This window comes from Schistocerca cancellata, chromosome 1 (assembly GCF_023864275.1).
Source record: "Schistocerca cancellata isolate TAMUIC-IGC-003103 chromosome 1, iqSchCanc2.1, whole genome shotgun sequence".
Classification (NCBI taxonomy): Eukaryota; Metazoa; Arthropoda; class Insecta; order Orthoptera; family Acrididae; genus Schistocerca; species Schistocerca cancellata.
In genome coordinates this window covers 1,169,568,371-1,169,589,772 of record NC_064626.1, presented here as the reverse complement: position 1 = coordinate 1,169,589,772, position 21,402 = coordinate 1,169,568,371, and the positions used below count along the sequence as shown (strand labels likewise).

General features: G+C 41.3%; 1 protein-coding gene across 1 annotated transcript in view; it reads right to left on the bottom strand.

Annotated features, from left to right (window-relative positions):
- Positions 1–19,486, bottom strand: part of LOC126139243 (trypsin-like) — a 45,987-nt gene extending 26,501 nt beyond the window's left edge. The window contains exons 1-4 of the mRNA XM_049915226.1: positions 19,421–19,486; positions 16,409–16,497; positions 10,461–10,596; positions 1,134–1,250 (exon numbers count right to left, since the gene is read on the bottom strand). Coding sequence (XP_049771183.1) covers positions 1,134–1,250; positions 10,461–10,596; positions 16,409–16,497; positions 19,421–19,486 — 408 coding nt within the window. The remainder of the gene's footprint in view (positions 1–1,133; positions 1,251–10,460; positions 10,597–16,408; positions 16,498–19,420) is intronic.
- Positions 19,487–21,402: the final 1,916 nt, after the last annotated feature.

The window sequence follows — 21,402 nt, the reverse complement described above, 5'->3', positions numbered from 1 at the left end:
CAGTCACAGCAGGGGAGAGCTCTAAAGATGTGTGTCATTAAGAACTAAATAAAGACTTGTTTTATCTGACTGTAGTTGTTAATCGAGTGTTCTCCTTTCCACCTGGGTATTGTAATGAATCCTGCCTCCTCAGAACTTCCGTACTTCAATTGAAATGTTCGATTCCGTATAAATTTCGGCCTGACTAAATGAGTCAAAAGGCGCTTTGCACTGAAACTAATATTATTGTGCTTTATTTTTCATGTAAAAAATTCTCTTTTCATTTCTATTTTGTCTAATTTTATTGTCAATAGTTCAATCAACTATTATACAAAGACTGAAAGCTGATAATTATATAAATAATTATTTCCAGACAACATTATGCAAATTTTACCTGAAAAGTTATTTCAGATAAGACTTTCATCTGGAAAGAATGTACTTAATACTTACAGAAATTTTAGGGCCCATAATAGTTTCAGTTAGTGTCGCCATTGGTCAATGTAACTGTCAAGTTCCTTGTGCTGTGTTGTAATGTTGCAAAATTCATTCTCTTAACAGGCGCTGTTGTAGAAAGTGGCCGGCCGCGGTGGCCAAGCGGTTCTAGGCGCTTCAGTCCGGAACCGCGCGACTGGTGCGGTCGCAGGTTCGAATCCTGCCTCTGGCATGGATGTGTGTGATGTCCTTAGGTTAGTTAGGTTTAAGTAGTTCTAAGTTCTAGGGGACTGATGACCTCCGATGTTTAGTCCCATAGTGCTCTGAGCCGTTTGAACCATTGTAGAAAGTGTCAAGAATTTATGATGATGTCAAAAAGCAATAATATTCGTGGGGATTTTACTGAGACAAAAACCTCCCACCCAATTGTTTGGAAATCATCAATAGAAACCGGTAACTTAGACAACAAGGCAGCCGTAGGAAGATAAGTAACACTTGTCTGCTAATATGTGTAATGTTTCTGCCCTTATGAAAGTATATGAACGTTGAAAACACTAGAGTAGTTAGTAACAACGCAGGATATTTACTTTCTGTACTTCTACGAACATTTTGATAGTAAGGGATACGTAATATTATAGCATGTAAAGGAGAAGACAATAGAAAATATTGGATTTTATGATAAGTTGATAGCAGGAAATATAGATTAGGTAGACGGTACTTACCCAGAGATCTCCCCAGCGCATGACAGTGATGTTGACGCCATCTGGAAGCAGTTCCCCCTGCTCTGGCAGCGGTATTGGCGCCACTGTCTCGCCATCAAATTGAAAATCTGGCGTCACCTGCAAGAGCATGAACAGTAATACTTAGTTGAAAAGGGATTTTTGTAAATAAACGTAACGAAATGCACTTGTATTAAATCAGGCAATTAATTTAGAAAAGGAGACACTAGGAACAGTAGACGAGTTTTACTATTTGGGCAGAAAAATTACTGGCTATAGCGGAAGTGCAGAGGATATAAGGTGTATATTGACAATAGCAAAAAATAAGTTTTTGATTAAAAAAGAAAATATACTTTTAATGTAAGAGAAATGTAAGTGTTCGGAAGTGAATTCTGAAAATATTTGTCTTGAGCAGAGATGCCCAGACGGAGGCGTTCCCCTACTCGACATTCGTTATTGTAATTGTTTTATTTCGTTCCCTCCCAGAAAGAAGAGGATGGGTCCTTGTAGAACTTAGTTCTTTTGAGAATGCAGTGTTTCAACTGTATGTGTGGAAAAAAGTGAATATTTGGAAAACAAATAATTCGAAGTAATTGTACACTACTTCCCTCGTATAGTCATAGTAAGGGCTTTGCGGCCCTTTGTACCAGCAAGTCTATACGGCCCTGTCTAGAGTATAGTCTTATATGGAAGTGAAAATTGGACGGTAACAGCATAGACAGTAGTAAAATATAACTTGTGATATATGATGCCACAGCAAAGTGATCAAGATTAGATGGGTAGGTCGGGTAACTCATGAACAGGTACTGAATACAGAAAATAGGCGGGAGAACTTGAATAAAAGGAAATATTGCTTGATGAGACACATTCTGAGACATTAAGAAATGTCGAGGCAAAAATTGTAGGCATCATTAAGTGGTCGATTGTTGTGAGGTGTCTCATGAATGGAGAATGCAGGGGTGCTTGAGAAATATCATGAAAAGCCAGGATCACCAACAAATCGGACACTGTCATTGTAGTAACAGCAACTTTATTCCGTTTCTCAAAAACAAATAAATATAATTTTTGGAAATTTGTGGTAAGGTCTATGGGGCTAAACTGCTGAGCTCATCGGTCCCTAGACTTACACACTACTTACACTAAATTAAACTAACTTACGCTAAGGGCGACACGCACACCCATGCCCGAGGGAGGACTCGAACCTCCGACGAGGGGGAGTCGCGCGAACGGTGGTAAGACGCCTCAGACCGCACAGCTAGCCCGCGCGGCGAAATAAATAAAAGAAGTAGTGAAGTCACATGAAGATAGAGAAAAAAGGGCAATACTTCATAATTTAGAATGTTGATAAAAAAAGCAAACTTCATGTTAACGATAATCTGAGTGAGCGAAGTCATAGTCCAAAAGATCACAGGCCGCATCCAGTGTGAACAACATCATCCACACACTGCGGGTTAGAGCCTCATCTGGCTGTTGATGAACTCGCCTCCCAATCCTAACTTGTACTTTACACTAAACTATTATGATTGGAGCCTATGCAGTTAGTGAAGATGAACCAGATGATATCAAATATACCTTCTTCAACAAATTTAATGACATAGTAGAAGACATAGGAAACAACAGAGAAATTTTATTGTTGATTTAAATAGTAGAGCAGGCAGGCAAGTATGAAATAGTCAACGGCCGTGCTGAGGTGGGCAGCAGGGTTTCCGTCAGTTCACCGACATTAAGCATCATCGGGCGTCGCCAGTACTTGGATGGTGACCCTCCAGGTATGCCGCGTCCTGTTGCCATTTGCCCCTTTGCCATTGTGGTAGAGGTGGCAGGAGGGGTTGTGGCGTGGGATCCCTGATTTGCGCCAAATGTCCTGGATTAAATTCCAAACCTCTCCACAGAGATTCATGAAGTGAGAGTATGCGATCTGTTGACGATGATCCGTCTGTCGGATGGGGAAGTTAAGCTCTGTGAAACCCCTGGTGCTATTCGAGAGGAGTAGGTCAAGTGCCAGCAGTGGGTTTCACCTTTTCCCTTCTCCCATCGCCTCCAGTATGAACATGACACTAGATTAAACACACACACACACACAAACCTGCCACAATCACCTACCCTTACCAGATATGTACGTAGCTCTCATGTTTCATGAAGAAAGGTGTCTACAAATGTGAAGGATAGGGAAAAACTTTCCAAATGGGCGGCTTAATCTGCCCTTCACGGTCTTCCAGTCATTCACGCCATATGACTTCCCTTTACTTTAGATGGAAATAAAACAGAAAAACCTCATAGAGAAAATACGAGGGCTATTCGGAAAATAAGTTCCGATCGGTCGCGTGATGGATACCTCAGATAAATCTGAAGAAACTTTGCACAGATGTGTTGGGCAGTGTCTCCAGTATGCTCATTGGTCACGTCAAGTCGCTCTTTTCAGTTCGGAGCCCACAGTGAGCACGTAAAGATGCTTAGAACAGTAGTATCTCCCGCCAAGTACGAGGGCATGCTGAGAAATTTCGCTGGAAGCTATGCAGCCCGCATAGCGTAACTGTCATGCGTTTCCTTCTTCAAGACGATTCTCAGCCGCATTCTGCAGGGGCAGTGAAGATGCTCCTGCAGCGTTCTCGATGGGAAGTGTTCCATCACTCACATTACAGTTCCTAAATGGCTCCATCCACACCTCGTCTGTGTTCACATGAGCCGCTGGCTATGAAGACAACATTTTGGCACAGGCAACGAACTGTAGACCAGCGTAGAGAACTGGCAGAAAGCACAAGCGGCCGCCGTGACGAGGGTGTTGAAAGTTGGTACAACGCTACGAAAAATGGCTAAGGCGGATCAGCGACTATGTAAATAAGTAGCTGGAAGTTGTAGCTAACTGTTGCAAATAAAACATTTTTCACAGTGGTTTTCATTTCGCGGCCGATCGGAATTTACTATCCGAATACTCCTTGTATAATAAATGTAATGGCGTTGGATCAATTAATATAAATGAACAAAGCAGACCATTATTGTTAAATCCCTATAAATATCAGTAATAACCCCTATAGAAAATGAATGAAATGTGGATTTTCGAGGTTACATGTTTTTAGTTTCAACAAAATTGTTATGTACAGAAACTAGTCAGGTGACGATCGCTGATTTGGTATTTTAATGACAAGTGTGCAGCGAATTGGAATATTGTTGCTGCTAGACACAGTAAAATCTCTAGCATGTGTGATTGGAATAAATTTGAGACTTTGTGGCAGATTAAAACTGTGCCGGATCGAGACTCGAACTCGGGAGCTTTACCTTTCGCGGGCAATTGCTCTACCAAAGCATACCAAAGCACGACGACTTACTGGCAGAATTAATAGCAGTGAGAAGAGGTCGTGAGTCGTGCTTGGGTATCTCAGATGGTAGAGCACTTGCCGGCAAAAGGTAGAGGTCCCGAGTTCGAGTCTCGGTCTGGCACACAGTTTTAATCCGTCAGGAAGTATCATATCAGCGCACACTCCACTGTAGAGTGAAAATCGCATTCAGGAATAAAATTATTTGATACATTTACATCGACGATTAAGGAGATAACTGGCCAGTAGTCTTTAATAATCATCAGCATTTAGGTCCCGTGACATGTTTATGTAATATATCGAATAAATATTTACTGTGGTAGTAACATTCTCTTAGCAGGTAAGAACACAAAGCTTTGCTGTTGTGGCATGTTGAGTTCACTTTGCTCACAGCTTGTGCGAGATAACCTGGCCCCTGCACAGAAACACACTCTCGTTCTCAGCGGTCGTTGAGTCCACCCCTCTTTTCTGAAGGGATGGCGGCTTAAGTTTGCCGTCGCCTTCTGATATGTCTACTTCATCTGCTAAGACCCAGACAGTCCCTTTCTGCCTTGGCTACAGTGTGGGAACGGAGGGGTGTGCACAGCGGCTACAGTGCAGCATTTCTTACACGGTTTCAAGAAACTATTCAGTACGAAATTTTGACTCTCTCACATATCATAGCCTCATCACCAGCTTCAGGAGGAACCACGTATCACTTCGTTAATGGTCATATTTACTGTGATATTTCTATATTAAGCAAGGCACTGCGCGATATTCGAATAGTTTGCAGTGAAAAATTGGGGCTGCTATGATTTTACGCTTGATAGATAATAAGTAATACATTTCAGCATACGGAGTGTAGATAACCTAATAAATTTCTCTTTGAACTTGAGTCGAGATCTATATCTATCTTCAGTCTTGAGAAACTGGATCGTATGTAGTGCACTCACTTCAAATCGCTTACGCAAACGATACAGTGAGAGTAAAATGTATGTAACATTCTTCATGTCCAAAAGAACACATACCATTTTGATTCAGCAGTCACTATGAGTTAAGACAAAAATGAATTACACACATTAGCTGCGAGCTCACATTGATTTAAATCAGTGAGGAAAGTTGAAGATTTGTGCGAGACGGTATTCGAATCCAGGTCTCCTGTATGCAGATGCGCTGACTAATGGGCCATCTGGACACAGTGATCATCCCAACTGCACGGACTATCCTAGCGCCCCTAACGTCAGACCCAAAGTCTAAACTTATCCATACAATACTAATGTAGGGCCCTTCTCCACTAATATCATTACTCGTGGCATTTCACCAATCCCCCTAAGAGTTCGATCCGGATGTACATCTGCACTGGAGAGATCATTGACTCCAGGCTTTATATATATATATATATATATATATATATATATATATATATATATATATATGTGTGTGTGTGTGTGTGTGTGTGTGTGTGTGGTGGGAAAGTTGAAAATCTGTGATCAGTAGTGTGTGGATAAGGTGAGAATTTGGGTCTGATAGGAGGCGTGCTATAATAGTTCGTACAGATGCCATGATCACTGCTGTATCCCACAGTGGTCGTGAATCTGCCCAGTAAGCAGGAGACCTGGTTTCGAATCTCGGTCTGGCAGAAATTTTCAACTTCCTTCGCTGACTTAAGCCAATGTCTGTATTTCCTTTATGTCATATTTTATATCTCGCAAATGGTTAGAGGTACCGAAACGAGTTTTTGTCAACTGACAGCATGCAAAGTGGAGAGTATTTTTCCATGTAATTAATATGCAGAACTTTCATACCTACTGTGATACACAACGAATTACAATTGACTCAATGAAATAATGTCATTATTTTAAAGGTCATCGACAGGTAGGGGAATGAAAGTTAGTATGGATTTGTAATAATGTAAGTGAATGAATCATACTTTTATTTTTATATGGAGCATGTGATTTTCATAAGCTATTGACTTAACTTCTCCCCTATAGTGTATTTAATATTTGGCTGTTCCAGGAGTCTGTCACAATTCCAATTGCTTTAGCAAGCTACCTGGCTGAAATTGAGTAAACCCCACAATTCCTTTTTTTTTTTTTTTTTTTTTTTTTTTTTTTGCAAGGCAGTCAAATTTAACATGGCAACAAGAGGAAAAAAGTTTGCAAATCAGGAGAAAAAAATTGCTCCTTCTCTCCCGTTTTAGAGTAATTAAATTATCCATTGTGTTTTCAATAACACACAGTTGACTAGTCGATTTGCCGGCCGGTGTGACCGTGCGGTTCTAGGCGCTGCAGTCTGGAACCGAGCGACCGCTACGGTCGCAGGTTCGAATCCTGCCTCGGTTATGGATGTGTTTGATGTCCTTAGGTTAGTTAGGTTTAATTAGTTCTAAGTTCTAGGCGACTGATGACCTCAGAAGTTAAGTCGCATAGTGCTCAGAGCCATTTGAACCATTTGAACTTGTCGAATTATTGGTCATTTTGCCGTAACCTGTTAATATTATCGTTTGCAGACTCGCTAGCTGTAGCTTAGAAGTTGTCCAAGATAGGCGTTTGTGTGAGGGCTCAAGATGCAGAACTACACCTCCCCAACCGCGCTGTTCTGTCGGCAAGGGCGCTCGCAGCACTTCCGTTGTCCGCTCCCTTACCGCGCTACCTTCGCAGCTAGGCACCAGGTGATATACATGTACTCTCCTAGAAGTTCTTTTTTAGAGTCAGCAGTCTTCTGACTGGTTTCATGGGGCCGTCACGAATTCCTCTTCTGTGTCAATCTCTTAATCTCAGAGTAGGACTTGAGGCCTACTTCCTAAATTATTCGCTGGATGTATTCTAGTTTCTATCTTCTTCTACATTTACCCTCTAAATTAGTACAATGAAAGTTAGTCCCTCATGTCTTAACAGATGTCTTGGTGTCCTGCCCCTTCTTCTTGTCAGTCTTTTCCATATATTCCTTTCCTCACAGACTCTCTGGAGAACCTCCTCATTCTTTACCTTATCAGTCCACCTCTTTCACACTGCTTGGAACTGGCATCCAAACTCTCTCGTGTGGATGGGTAGACGCTAACACATTCGCAACCAGTGAACTTTGCAAACGCGAAACCACCGTGAAACAACAAGACAACTTCCAACAACTGCCGGGGGCTCAAGTGCAGCGCATCAATACAAAGGGCTCGAGGACCACCGTCAATCTAACTGGAAAGGAACTGGACGAAGCAGCAACATCCGTGCTGTCAAAAGGATTAAATGACATTACCTAAATGGGAGGTCATCAGTAGCGTCGACCAGGCTACCAGCGGGTTTCCCTCTGACACCACCAAAGACGTCAGAAGGGAGACATACAGACTCATGGAAAAAGCAAAAACGCGGGAAACCAACACCTCCATGGTAGAACGCAGGGCAATGCACAACTTGCGACAAGACGAAGATACGGTCGCCCTAGTGGCGGACAAAGGCAGTGCGACGATACTGTTGTGATCAGTTGACCACAGGCAGAAGATAGATGCCTTTCTAAGATCCAAATGAAATACGATCCTACATCAGCTGTGACGAGTAAGACCATCTCACTGCTAAAGAACTCAGGAATGGACAAGTATATGGTTCGAATGCTGAACCCCAGAGCACTGATACCACCACACTTTCATGGACATCCGAAGTCACACAAGAAGGGAGTTTCATTACATGCAATAGAGGACGCAAAACATTTGTCAACTTATAGAATAGCCAGACACGTGGTGCAGCTATTGAACCTCTCGTGGGTCATTGTCCTCACCCTGTGAAAAACAGTACGGACTTTGTGAAGATACTTCGAGGGACATCTTTGATGTTACGTCCTTCTTCACACGGCTACCTTCTGAGGACTCCTTGAATTTACTAAGGGACCACTTCGACGAAGAAACAGCGGAACTCTTCCGCCACACAGTGACTACCACTTACTTCCAATGTGGTGGTAAATTCTACCGACAGGTAGACGGAGTTACCACGAAGAAGTTTGACAGAAGAGAGGAATTCATGGCAGACTGCAATGAACCACTCATATGATTCATGACTCAAAGAAAAGCAACCTAAAGTTTCATCAGTCAATTTTATTCCTGTTTCCCTTGTAGTTCCTTTCTCCTGCAGCGCTTCTCATTTGTCAATTTTTTGTCAGTATGGATTTCTGGTTGACATATCTGGGGAATTTGTCTTGGAACTTAACTGATTTATTTTATTTATGGAATATATATTTCAGTCGTTCCGTGTATGTTAAAAATTTTTGTTGAAGTCTTGTTGATGGAAGTCTCTGGAGATGTCCATAAAATTTAAATCTAATTTTTGGGATGTCTAACAAGAGGTGGGAAAATTCTTCTGTTGTTTCTAGGGTTTTAGTTTGCAGCCATCTTCTGTTCTATTTGAACCAAAAATCTTTCTCATAATCTTGCGTTCCTCTTTTAGAATATTTTCCATCTCATCTTTTATGTGAAGTGTGATAGGTTCATTATCTTACAAGGCTTCTGGTTCGAGTAGTTACCGTTGGTATGGCAGTCTCTCGATTTCATCATACTTGTGGACAGTTTTTGACTGTCGTGTTCTGCACACATGAATTGAGTAATAAGGATAAAATTTGAAATGATAATGTTATTACTGTAGGTTTAATTATTTTGATGTGCTTTCAAGCCTGCCCGTAGCTGTCTCCTACGTCTTACAGGCTTCTGGAGTCTTTTCAGTAGTCTGACCACCCTTAAGTCAGCTGTCTCCAGTGGGGGACCATGGCCCCACACGAAACGAAAGGTTGGAAATTTTGTCCTTAATTAATATATTCTGAAACTTAGGTGAACAAGTATCACTGCCAAGCCCATGCTAGTCTAACACTGTCACTCATAATCCATTTCACTCACGTTAGCAAGTTTATGGTGTTGCGTTTCCAGAAAACGTAATAGCTACAAAAATACGGATTGTTTTTGACTGAGAATACTCGACAAATATCAAGTCTGTCGGTACCTAATGCAGTCACAGTTTTTAGCCACCAACCTACTCAATACACGACGCGGAATTTATGTCTTTCTCGTCCAAAATTCACTTAAAAATTCCGAAATTTCTACACACCCATCGGAATAATTATGCCGTCACTTTACAACACTTTTGATGTATGAAACACTTCTAGATCCGGCAACTTATCATTTCCATTGGAACTACTACTACACACGTCCGAACTGTTTCATGGCTAGGCTCCGACTCCTCTCTAGAATGCTCTAAGTCTTCTCTACCAGCAGAGAAAGGTGCGCGAAGAATATTGCTTTGCCATTGGTCAGTTTACTCAACAGCCAATAGCAAAACAACATTCTGCCGCGTCAGTCCGCGATTTTCAACAATAACCAATCGCAAAATAGTAAACCTAACGACTGCACTTTTTACCGACGTAATTGTCTAATATGCTGAAGTTTTGTTTATTCATAAAGTAATTTACTATTGTTATTTATACCTGAATTACCTTTCCCTTTACCATAAACTTACTTTACAAATCTTTTCTGCAAAAATCCCCTTTGTCCACATCCATACTTCTTCGAAATGTTCCCACACTAAATCCAACTACATAACTCGTTAAACAGTTATCTTCATATTAACCTTAAACCACACTCACGCATCATTCATACTGCTAAAACACATTTATAACATTTTACCTACACAAAAAGACATAATAACACTTTATGAAAATACTAGAACAATTTATGAAAAACATTCTATTACTTTTGTGCACTCTAGTGGGCACAATAGAAACTAAATGACAGTTTCCTATTCAGTACTGTCCTCTATCGGCTGATACATAAACTACATGCGCGTTCAGTTTCGCTTCACCATCTGTCACTATCCAGCTCTGAGACACATTTCCCACTTAACCACCCCCAAGGCAGGATCGGTATACGGCGCTACGCCTCACCTTCTCAGTTTCACATTTTTCTACGTCTCTGTGTGCTGAATCTTTGAATCTGTCCAGTTTGAATATTTTCGAAATTTATTGAGCACTCATGACATGAATCACACTACAAAAAATGTGTAGTACTTACCCTGAATACCCCTATATCATTGACATAGGAATCAGAGGCGTTATAATCTGCATGAATGTAGATCTCTGTCACGTTGTGTCTCGTGCCCCCTTCTTTCAGTTGGATGGTACCAGCCAGCACCCCGTATGGGTTGACCCTATAGCCAAAAGAAAACAAAACTGTATCAGAAATATTCAGAATAGAAATAGGTGCAACCTGTTACCGTTACATAGAGCTATTTTCAAGTGTACAGCACTTAGAGAGATGTGTTGTCGGTTAATATAACAACATACAGTATTTCATGTAAGTATTTCATACAAATAGCGACTAAAACTAAATCTGTTAACGAGAAGGTTCGTTTGAACACCACAGACATTTACCAAGTACTAGCGCATACGCTCTTGACTCACTGCGACTATTAACATTTACCTCGTCACTGTTCGGAAGTGTAATATTCAATTTAATCTTTCACCAGATGCACGTAACTTCTCCTATTGGAACTTGTAATTAATTGTGGGGACTATACTTGCCAGTTTCATTGGCTGTGAATAGTATAAATGTGCAGTTTTATTTGATGTGATTGGCAAAAATTTATTACAGGTTGCAAAAGGTAAGATTGTGATTACTCATGGTCTCTGTTCTACAGAAGAAGAGAATTATTGCTACGTGCGTTCAATGTTGCTCATATCTGAGATCTCATTTATTACTTGTATTGCTGCGCGTGGTTATATTGTGCTAAAGTTCTGTTTCTTCATTCAGTGATCTTGAGAGAACTGCGGGCACAGTGTACTCTAATCAGTGTAAACGCAATCAGTTGATTTCTTGTGTTGATCTGATGTTGAGAGAAGAGTGGAGAGTTTGGTCAGTAATTATTAATACTGAAAATAATAGAATCAACCATTTTTTTGTGTGCTTGCAAAGTTAATGCCTCTGTCTCTAGTAGTTCATGTAGGAACTGGGATTGTTCTCGGAACAGTTGAATGGTTAATTTTAATTTCATTTGTGTGCTACAATGGAGGTAATCCTCCATTAATTCCGTGCAAGTATTGTGATTTGAAGCTTCACAGCTGAGTGCATTAACACATTCTCTTATTTATTAGATCTTTCGATCTGAAATTAAGGCTGAAATAAATGAAACTGTAATTTGAGAATTAGCTTATGATATCTTAATGCTTTATTATAGTTTTGAATGTATAAAAAAAGGAATAATACTTGTCCGTTGCTGCTCTTATACACTCAGTTGCTGTTGAATTTTGAAACGCAGAGTTGAGACTGTTTGAAACACCTCTGCAGTTTGTTTTTTCAGTGTGAAGGTTATGAAGTGTGACTGGATTAGTATACAGGGTGCCCCATTTATCTTGACCACCATAAATAACTGTTTATCGAGATGCAAATTACAAATTTTTTCAAGCAAATGTTCTTTAGCTGTCAGGGGGACATCAATCAGCATGATTGCCTTCGTTGTAGCTTTGTTTTTACAAAGATATGAACAGCGGTATGACTTTTTTTATATGGCACCAGCCCTAACGTCGGTATGCAGCAAGATTTTGGAACATATATTGTGTTCGAACATTATGAATTATCTGGAAGGGAACGGTCTATTGACACATAGTCAACACGGATTCAGAAAACATCGTTCTTGTGAAACACAAGCTCTTTACACAGACGAAGTGGTGAGTGCTCTTTAGAAGGGATTTCAAATCGATTCCTTATTTCCATCCATTTCTAAAATTTATTCCAAAATGTATCACTTAAGACGCTTGTAGAATATGCAATATAGTTTCAATTATGTGACTGTATTCGTGATTTCCTGTCAGAGAGGTCACGGTTCGTATTAAGTGATGGAAAGTCATCGAATAAAACAGAAGTGGTTTCTGGCGTTGGCAAAAGTAGTCTTATGGGCCCCTTGCTGTTCCTTATCTATTTAAACGATTTAGTAGACGATCTGAGCAGCCGTCATAGGTTGTTTGGAGACGATGCTGTCGTTTATCATCCAGTAAAGTCATCAGAAGATCAAAACGAATTGCAAAACGATTAGGGAAGATATCTGTATGGTGCAAAAATTGGCAATTGACCCTAAATAACGGAATGTGTGAGGTCATCCACGTGAGTGCTAAAAGGAATTCGTTAAACTTCGGTTACATGACAAATCTGTCGAATCTCAAGGCCGCAAATTCAACTAAATACCTAGGAATTAGAATCATGAAAAATTTTAAATTGGACAGTACACATAGAAAATATTGTGGGTGAAGCAAACCAAAGACTGTTTTATTGTCAGAATCATTAGGAAATGTAACAGAGCTACTAAAGAGACTAGGCTAGTCCGTCCTCTTTTGGAGTATTGTACTCGGTATGGGATCCTTATCAGTTAGGATTAACAGAGTACATCGAGAAAATTCAAAGAACACCAAAACGTTCTGTACTATCGTGAAATATGGGAGTGAGTGTCATGGACATGATAGGGGGTTTGGGATGGACATAATTAAAACAAAGGCGTTTTTCATTGCGGCGGAATCCTCTCACGAAATTTCAGTCACCAACTTTCTCCTCCGAAAGCGAAAATATTTTGGTCACGCCGACCTACATAGGGAGAAATGATCATCATAATAAAGTAAGGGAAAGCAGAGATCGCATGGAAAGATACACGTGTTCGTTCTTTACGCCCCCTGTACGAGAGTGGAATAATAGAGAATTATTGTAAAGGTGAGTCGATGAAACCTTTGCCAGGCATTTATGTTTAATCTATTTAGATGTAGATGTAGATGAGTTGTTAATGGGATATGAAGTGAATGACATTGATTTACGTATTTTAAAGTCGAAAACAGTGATGTTCTTCAGTATTCAAATGATTGTGTTGTGAGATTACTGTTGATTAAGACCCTGAATGTTTCGTGTATTTTTTCCCTTTACATTGATAAACTGAAAGAACCAGAGGTTGTAGAGAGTTTCAGGGAGAGCATAAGGGAACAATTGACAGGAATGGGGGAAAGAAATACAGTAGAAGAAGAATGGGTAGCTCTGAGGGATGAAGTAGTGAAGGCAGCAGAGGATCAAGTAGGTAAAAAGACGAGGGCTAATAGAAATCCTTGGGTAACAGAAGAAATATTGAATTTAATTGATGAAAGGAGAAAATATAAAAATGCAGTAAATGAAGCAGGCAAAAAGGAATACAAACGTCTCAAAAATGAGATCGACAGGAAGTGCAAAATGGCTAAGCAGGGATGGCTAGAGGACAAATGTAAGGATGTAGAGGCTTGTCTCACTAGGGGTAAGATAGATACTGCCTACAGGAAAATTAAAGAGACCTTTGGAGAGAAGAGAACCACATGTATGAATATCAAGAGCTCAGATGGCAACCCAGTTCTAAGCAAAGAAGGGAAGGCAGAAAGGTGGAAGGAGTATATAGAGGGTTTATACAAGGGCGATGTACTTGAGGACAATATTATGGAAATGGAAGAGGATGTAGATGAAGACGAAATGGGAGATAAGATACTGCGTGAAGAGTTTGACAGAGCACTGAAAGACCTGAGTCGAAACAAGGCCCCGGGAGTAGACAACATTCCATTTGAACTACTGATGGCCTCGGGAGAGCCAGTCATGAAAAAACTCTACCATCTGGTGAGCACGATGTATGAGACAGGCGAAATACCCTCAGACTTCAAGAAGAATATAATAATTCCAATCCCAAAGAAAGCAGGTGTTGACAGATGTGAAAATTACCGAACTATCAGTTTAATAAGTCACAGCTGCAAAATACTAACGCAAATTCTTTACAGACGAATGGAAAAACTGGTAGAAGCCGACCTCGGGGAAGATCAGTTTGGATTCCGTAGAAATGTTGGAACACGTGAGGCAATACTGACCTTACGACTTATCTTAGAAGAAAGATTAAGAAAAGGCAAACCTACATTTCTAGCATTTGTAGACTTAGAGAAAGCTTTTGACAATGTTAACTGGAATACTCTCTTTCAAATTCTGAAGATGGCAGGGGTAAAATACAGGGAGCGAAAGGCTATTTACAGTTTGTACAGAAACCAGATGGCAGTTATAAGAGTCGAGGGGCATGAAAGGGAAGCAGTGGTTGGGAAAGGAGTAAGACAGGGTTGTAGCCTCTCCCCGATGTTATTCAATCTGTATATTGAGCAAGCAGTAAAGGAAACAAAAGAAAAATTCGGAGTAGGTATTAAAGTTCATGGAGAAGAAGTAAAAACTTTGAGGTTCGCCGATGACATTGTAATTCTGTCAGAGACAGCAAAGGACTTGGAAGAGCAGTTGAACGGAATGGACAGTGTCTTGAAAGGAGGATATAAGATGAACATCAACAAAAGCAAAACGAGGGTAATGGAATGTAGTCAAATTAAGTCGGGTGATGCTGAGGGAATTATATTAGGAAATGAGACACTTAAAGTAGTAAAGGAGTTTTGCTATTTAGGGAGTAAAATAACCGATGATGGTCGAAGTAGAGAGGATATAAAATGTAGACTGGCAATGGCAAGGAAAGCGTTTCTCAAGAAGAGGAATTTGTTAACATCGAGTATAGATTTAAGTGTCAGGAAGTCGTTTCTGAAAGTATTTGTATGGAGTGTAGCCATGTATGGAAGTGAAACATGGACGATAACTAGTTTGGACAAGAAGAGAATAGAAGCTTTCGAAATGTGGTGCTACAGAAGAATGCTGAAGATAAGGTGGGTAGATCACGTAACTAATGAGGAGGTTTTGAATAGGATTGGGGAGAAGAGAAGTTTGTGGCACAACTTGACTAGAAGAAGGGATCGGTTGGTAGGACATGTTTTGAGGCATCAAGGGATCACAAATTTAGCATTGGAGGGCAGTGTGGAGGGTAAAAATCGTAGAGGGAGACCAAGAGATGAATACACTAAGCAGATTCAGAAGGATGTAGGTTGCAGTAGATACTGGGAGATGAAGAAGCTTGCACAGGATAGAGTAGCATGGAGAGCTGCATCAAACCAGTCTCAGGACTGAAGACCACAACAACAACAACATTGATGTATTCACGAATTGATGTAAACTATTAACTAATTTCTTTTTTAACTAGTAAATCGATGTATTTACGTGTTAGAACTAAGATTAATATAGTCGTGGTTAATATATAATAACTCTTCTTCCAGAGGTGTTGCCTTGGTGACTGTTGTATTATATTTGTATACCCCAGTAACAGTTTATTTTTTATTGTGTTTGTAGTAGATGATGAAGATGTATCGAAGAGGTGCCCAGGATAAGTTATTGTACTTTGTAATTGCTAATTGCCTTATAACTTCTATTTGACAGTAATTTTTGAATGATATATACTGTGAATTAATACACAGGATGTGACGTTTTGTAACTGTTTCTTTCCTTCCGTCAGATGGAACTGTTTATTGTTTCTTTGCTTGTATTTTTCGCTACATAAAGCAGATGTAACACATATTGCCTCACTGATAAATGTTTACAGATTGCTGGTTTGAAGTAGACATGTTTGAAAACAATTATCCTTTCTGTCTAACTTGAGCTAATGCTTTTCTCAACAGATTGAGGAATGGTTTATGTTTGACGACCTATGTAAGATGGCATGAACTTGTGTTTCAGGTCGAATGTCTGACGAATAATAAGTGCATCACATGAAGAGTAGTACTCGAACTTCACGCCAAAAGAGTGGCCTAGATCAGTCGTACTGTGGCATACTGCAGTTGGTCTTGTGTAGTTTGAGTATGTTCAATAGCATTCAGTAGCTTCGATGTTGATCAGTGATTAATATGGGTTACTGTGGAAAAAAGTGGATGTTGCGTGCCAGACATTTCTGAAATGGCAACAAAAGGTCCGCTCGTGTATCTATGGAGAAACATTAACATAACATGACACCATACCAATTGTCGTACCCACTCTGTCGTTATTGTATCGCCTTACTTAGACGTGTTAACTGACTAGTTCTATCATCTGCCACAGACGACCGTAATGCCACAATTACTCACTGTTTGAGACAGTGGGCTGCGGTGATCCCCCACTGCTCGTTCAAGATGGAGGCGCCGCACCAGTGAGCCTCACCCTGCTGCAGCGACAGCTGAAACACGACACAGTACTGCTGAGTCCCCACTGCTGCGGACATCCAAAAACTCGTCTGATCTACATCACACTCAGCAAGCCACCTAACAGCGTGTGGCGGAAGGTTTCCTCCCCCTGTACTGTGAGCCATACGGGCTGCGTCTGCTATTAATTTCACCCATCGTTACAATCTTTGTCTGAATAACTGTAGAAGCGTGCATGTGGCGTTATCGTTGGGGACAAAAGCCACTAAGCGACAAAGTTTTGGTCAGTGAGTGTGTGGTGTGCGGAGGGAGTCGGCTGGGGGAACAAGATGTTTGGAGTTCTGGACGGTACACGAGAGAGCCAATCGGCTCCTCTGAAGGCACCGAGCCTGATTTTGACTGTGGGTTATCACCTGCCCAGCGCGTCGGTTTCCTTGATTGGGCATGATATTTTGGGAAACACACCAGCGACTGGGAGGTTATACGGCCTGTTCGACGCTAGTGAAGGTCCCTTCCAGGCTTAAGGAGTGGACGGACAGCGGCCATCCTGTCCAATGTAAGTAAATTCCATGTATGTACTTACATCTCGCTCTTCCCGCCACCCGACCCCCCACCGCGACCCCCTGCGGGGCTTATGCAACCACCATTTATAATTAATAGCAGCTGTTTAAAGGTCATTTGGTTAAAAACTGATCAGTGTGTTGTGGATACCTGTAGCTGCCTGTTCAGTGACTGTTAATTGTTTTGATAATTCTGTAATTAGCATTTGTACAGAAAGACAGGGTTTCAAAATTAATAGCAACTCTTTTTTAAAAAATTATTTGTATAATCTGATCAGTGAATTTTTCATAACTTTAGTTACTTATTCAGCGACTGTTAATTGTTTTTTTTAATTCCGTTTTGATGTCTACTGAATGACAGCCGGTTTATAATTAATAACAGCTATTTAAAAATCACTTGCTTAAAATCTGATCAGGGAATTTTGGTTAACTGTAGCTAACTATTCAGTGACTGCTAATTGTTTTGATAACGCTATAATTAGCATAATACTAAATGAAAAGCATCAAACAATATTACTTTTGAAACTTCCTGGCAGATTAAAACTGTGTGCCCGACCGAGACTCGAACTCGGGACCTTTGCCTCTCGGTCGGGCACACAGTTTTAATCTGCCAGGAAGTTTCATATCAGCGCACACTCCGCTGCCGAGTGAAAATCTCATTCTGGAAATATTACTTTTATTGTTAACCGGTTTTCGGCTTACAAGGCCATCTTCAGACATTTACTATAATTAGCCTGTGTACAGAATGATGGTGGCTTCAAACTTAATAGCAGCTGTTCGATAATGCTTGAATCAGGGAACTTCTGTTAACTGTAGCTAACTATTCGATGACTGTTAATTGTTTTTAGGATTCTGTACTTTTGGTGTATAGTCCAAGGATATTAAAGGCTCCGAACGCTGAAGCAGCTATGTGTGAACCCCAGTCCTTCCATTAGTTTTACCATATCCGAAACCCTTCCACCTAAATTCCTAGCTATCAACTGCTAACCCAGAGCGTAGTTATTTTTCTTTTTCTAGAAAGGGGCAGGGGGAGGGCGGGGTCGCCATCCTTTCCTTCAGACCAGCTGGTGCCATGCTCACAGCAACAGCTTTGCCAACTGCCGCCATCACCTGAGAGGAGATGCAGTGCTCTATCCTTCCAACTGCCCGCTGCTGACGTCAGCACGCCTCACCAGCTGAGACCACCAACGTCACAGAGGGCACTGGCCGCCTGCTCAGTTCTTCCTTCGCCGATGTACTTGTTATGAAATAAACGGATTACTCAACCAGTACCGTTTCCATGAAGGGTCACCGTCCGATACCTGCCACTACACCGCTGCAGTCAGTCCTCAGGTACTGAACTGCAAGACATACTGACCTAATTCAGCCAGCCTCACCTCCTCGTAGCGTCGAGGTCACACTCCAGGCCTCTACATCTTATAACATAGGTACACATTAATGTTATCATACCTTTATGGTCGCCGGAACCCTCCTCCACGATAGCGAATCCGAAATGTTGACCTCATGAGTTAGTTCTCTGTCTTCTCGAAATAATAATCGGACAAAACATTCAGAATAATCTCAGAAAAATCACTCTCCCATTCTATAGCTCGTAATATTTCAATATAATGATCGGGAAATTTGTTCAAGTTCCACTTCAAAGTTTCCCTGTAATGCTCCGCCAGTGACGATTCTCAGCCGGCCCTCCTGTTGACACTGTATGAAGCGTAACGTATGCTTCTGCACAGATAGTGTGACTGTGACGGGCGGTTTTTCTTGTCTCGCTATGGAGAAATATGGAAGGCAAAGAAAGGGAGAGCCTTGAGCTGCTGGATCATAGCCAGCTTCTCTCAAATAAGGCTAATGGCGTCTGTATTTGGCGTCTCCATCCGATGGCTGAACCACCATAAACGATTACACATATCCTAGCTCCATGAAATTCTGCCGAGTGCATCCATCGACTGCCTGAGAGTATGCCATTGTACACAGCTTCTCGTAGCGTGTACACCTACATTAAAAATAACCTCTAAAAGTATTAGGAGTTCTTTGTGAACCTCTGCTAACATCTATAAATAGGGTAAAATTTCTGGTCCCTTGAAATCTCACTTATCGTGGTTTGCCTGTATTGGATACGAGTCCATACCAATGATTTCCTGTTATTTTGTTACATTCGGTTTCCTACTTCAGAGTATATAAACGAGGAAAACAATACTGAAGTTCCAGAGATATCTTACTGTAAAAGACCTACAGCAATAGGCAGGTACCTGAAGAATCCTTTTCTCCTTTCCCCTGTAAAGGACTCATTAATGTGTAGAGAGTTACTGGAGGGCAAAATAACTAAACCTGATCGTCACCATATGATTTTCCTCTTTTTAGTGAGTGAAATTTACACCGTCAAGCTTTTTTTTGTAGTACTTACCATGAAAGGAAATTCGCCTGGTTCGGCTTCTTCGCCGTTGACTATGCGTCCCTGTGGTACCGACATCTTTCGCTGCACTGCGCCACCTATAGAAGGTCGTATATTTACCGTGGATGCTTCGTACAATGATCCTACAGGCATTGTTGACAGTCATAGGAACCAGGATTTATCACTAAGAATCAGCAACACTTATTCTGTATTATACGAATGGTCACTCGTGCGGCGGTTACCATGTCACATCAGTGAAACCTGTTTTTGGAAAATATTTCCGCGACACTATTGTCAGTACTCTGCTCTGTGAGATATCTGGTACCAGATCAAGGTAATCAGAGCCTCACTTTTTACATTCCTTCTTTAGTGCCTGCTAGCCACCCACTTTAAGTTGCGGAAAGTGTGTCCCTGTAAAGATACGTTTGATTCTTCCTACTCTTTCCCTTCTTAACTAAAGCCTGACCCTAACGAATTCCACGTTTCTAGTACTTCATAGTGTCTGACGACGTTCACAGCATCGTCGTCCCACGAGAAAATGGATTCATGTGTGGTCTCCTCCGTCAGGAAAATCACTTGGAACTTGATCAGAATCATATGGCGGTTTCTCCAGCAGCTCAAAAAAAGGATTTAGAATTCACTGTATTTTTCCAGTTGTACAAAAACAGGCATTTTCCTAAAGCAAATCTAAACGTTGGAAAGCTTCCCTCTCGTTTCCCGCTATAATTTTCGGTTCAAGATCTCGTAGTAGCTATCACTGTGAAATGTGACAATGTGCTGTGCACGAATGACCATGCTTCAGAGAAAGTTTTAACAACTTCATTCGATAGCTAAGAATTTGAGGTTGCTTCAGAAAGAAACCCGGTTGTTGTACGGGCGATGCAAGTAAAGTTCTAGCCCTTTTAATTAAGCGAGCGTCGATTAGAATGCAGCGGGATGGCAGACAGACGGACGGCAAGAGTACAGGTAGCGTGCCGAAGAGTTACGATAAGAGCCGAGTCGGGTGCAGTAGGCCAGCACGGTGACTTGCAAGAACATGAAGGTGGAAGGACACAGAAAAGACAGGGGTAGCTTAGAAATACGACGCAGCATCCACAGGCGGACACCCCTTGGGCGTGGAGAAGGTGGACTGGTCCGACCAGAGGCTGCCAAAGGGTAAAAAAGTAGTTAGTTTGAAAAAAAAAACTTTAAATTACAGCAGAGGGCCAGGGTGTAAATCAAAAGTGTATAAGCGCAGAAAGCAGTAGTGAAAGTATAAAGTGAAATGTGTCTGTTTCAAGGCAAACGAGGGTGTTGATGTCAAACGATTTAGTGGGGGAGAAGGGGAGCACGGCACGCCATTGTTGACGACTAGCTGTTCGACCGGAGAGTCGACAGTTGCGCTGCCGCAAGATTACGAACTAAGCTTTGATTTTTAGCTAAATCTGAGTAACACCGTGACAAAGTAACGTTCGCGTAGGTGGTGAAGTTATTTTGACTGTGAATGGCCGGCCGGAGTGGCCGAGCGGTTCTAGGCGCTACAATCTGGAGCCGCGCGACCGCTACGGTAGCAGGTTCGAATCCTGCCTCGGGCATGGATGTGTGTGATGTCCTTAGGTTAGTTAGGTTTAAGTAGTTCTAAGTTCTAGGGGACTGATGACCACAGCAGTTAAGTCCCATAGTGCTCAGAGCCATTTGAACCATTTGACTGTGAATGAATATTTATCTTAATATGTGACAATTACCGAGACACAGACGCAAATAGTTGATTGGGCAAAGCTTAGTGCATACAAAACACGACTGTCATTGAACACTGTAAGTCAGCTACTGTGCTCGCTCCTGCTGTTTCAATTCTGTTTTTGTTTTCTGACAATGATCCTTATGACCGATTGGTTATGATCATGCTTATTTTTATGTGAGGTATCAAGTGTAAGAAAACACCGAGTTCCGTGGCATCCAGTAATACAAGATCGTGGCCTTTTGCATTAAAAGACCCACGTGGCAGCTGAGAGAAT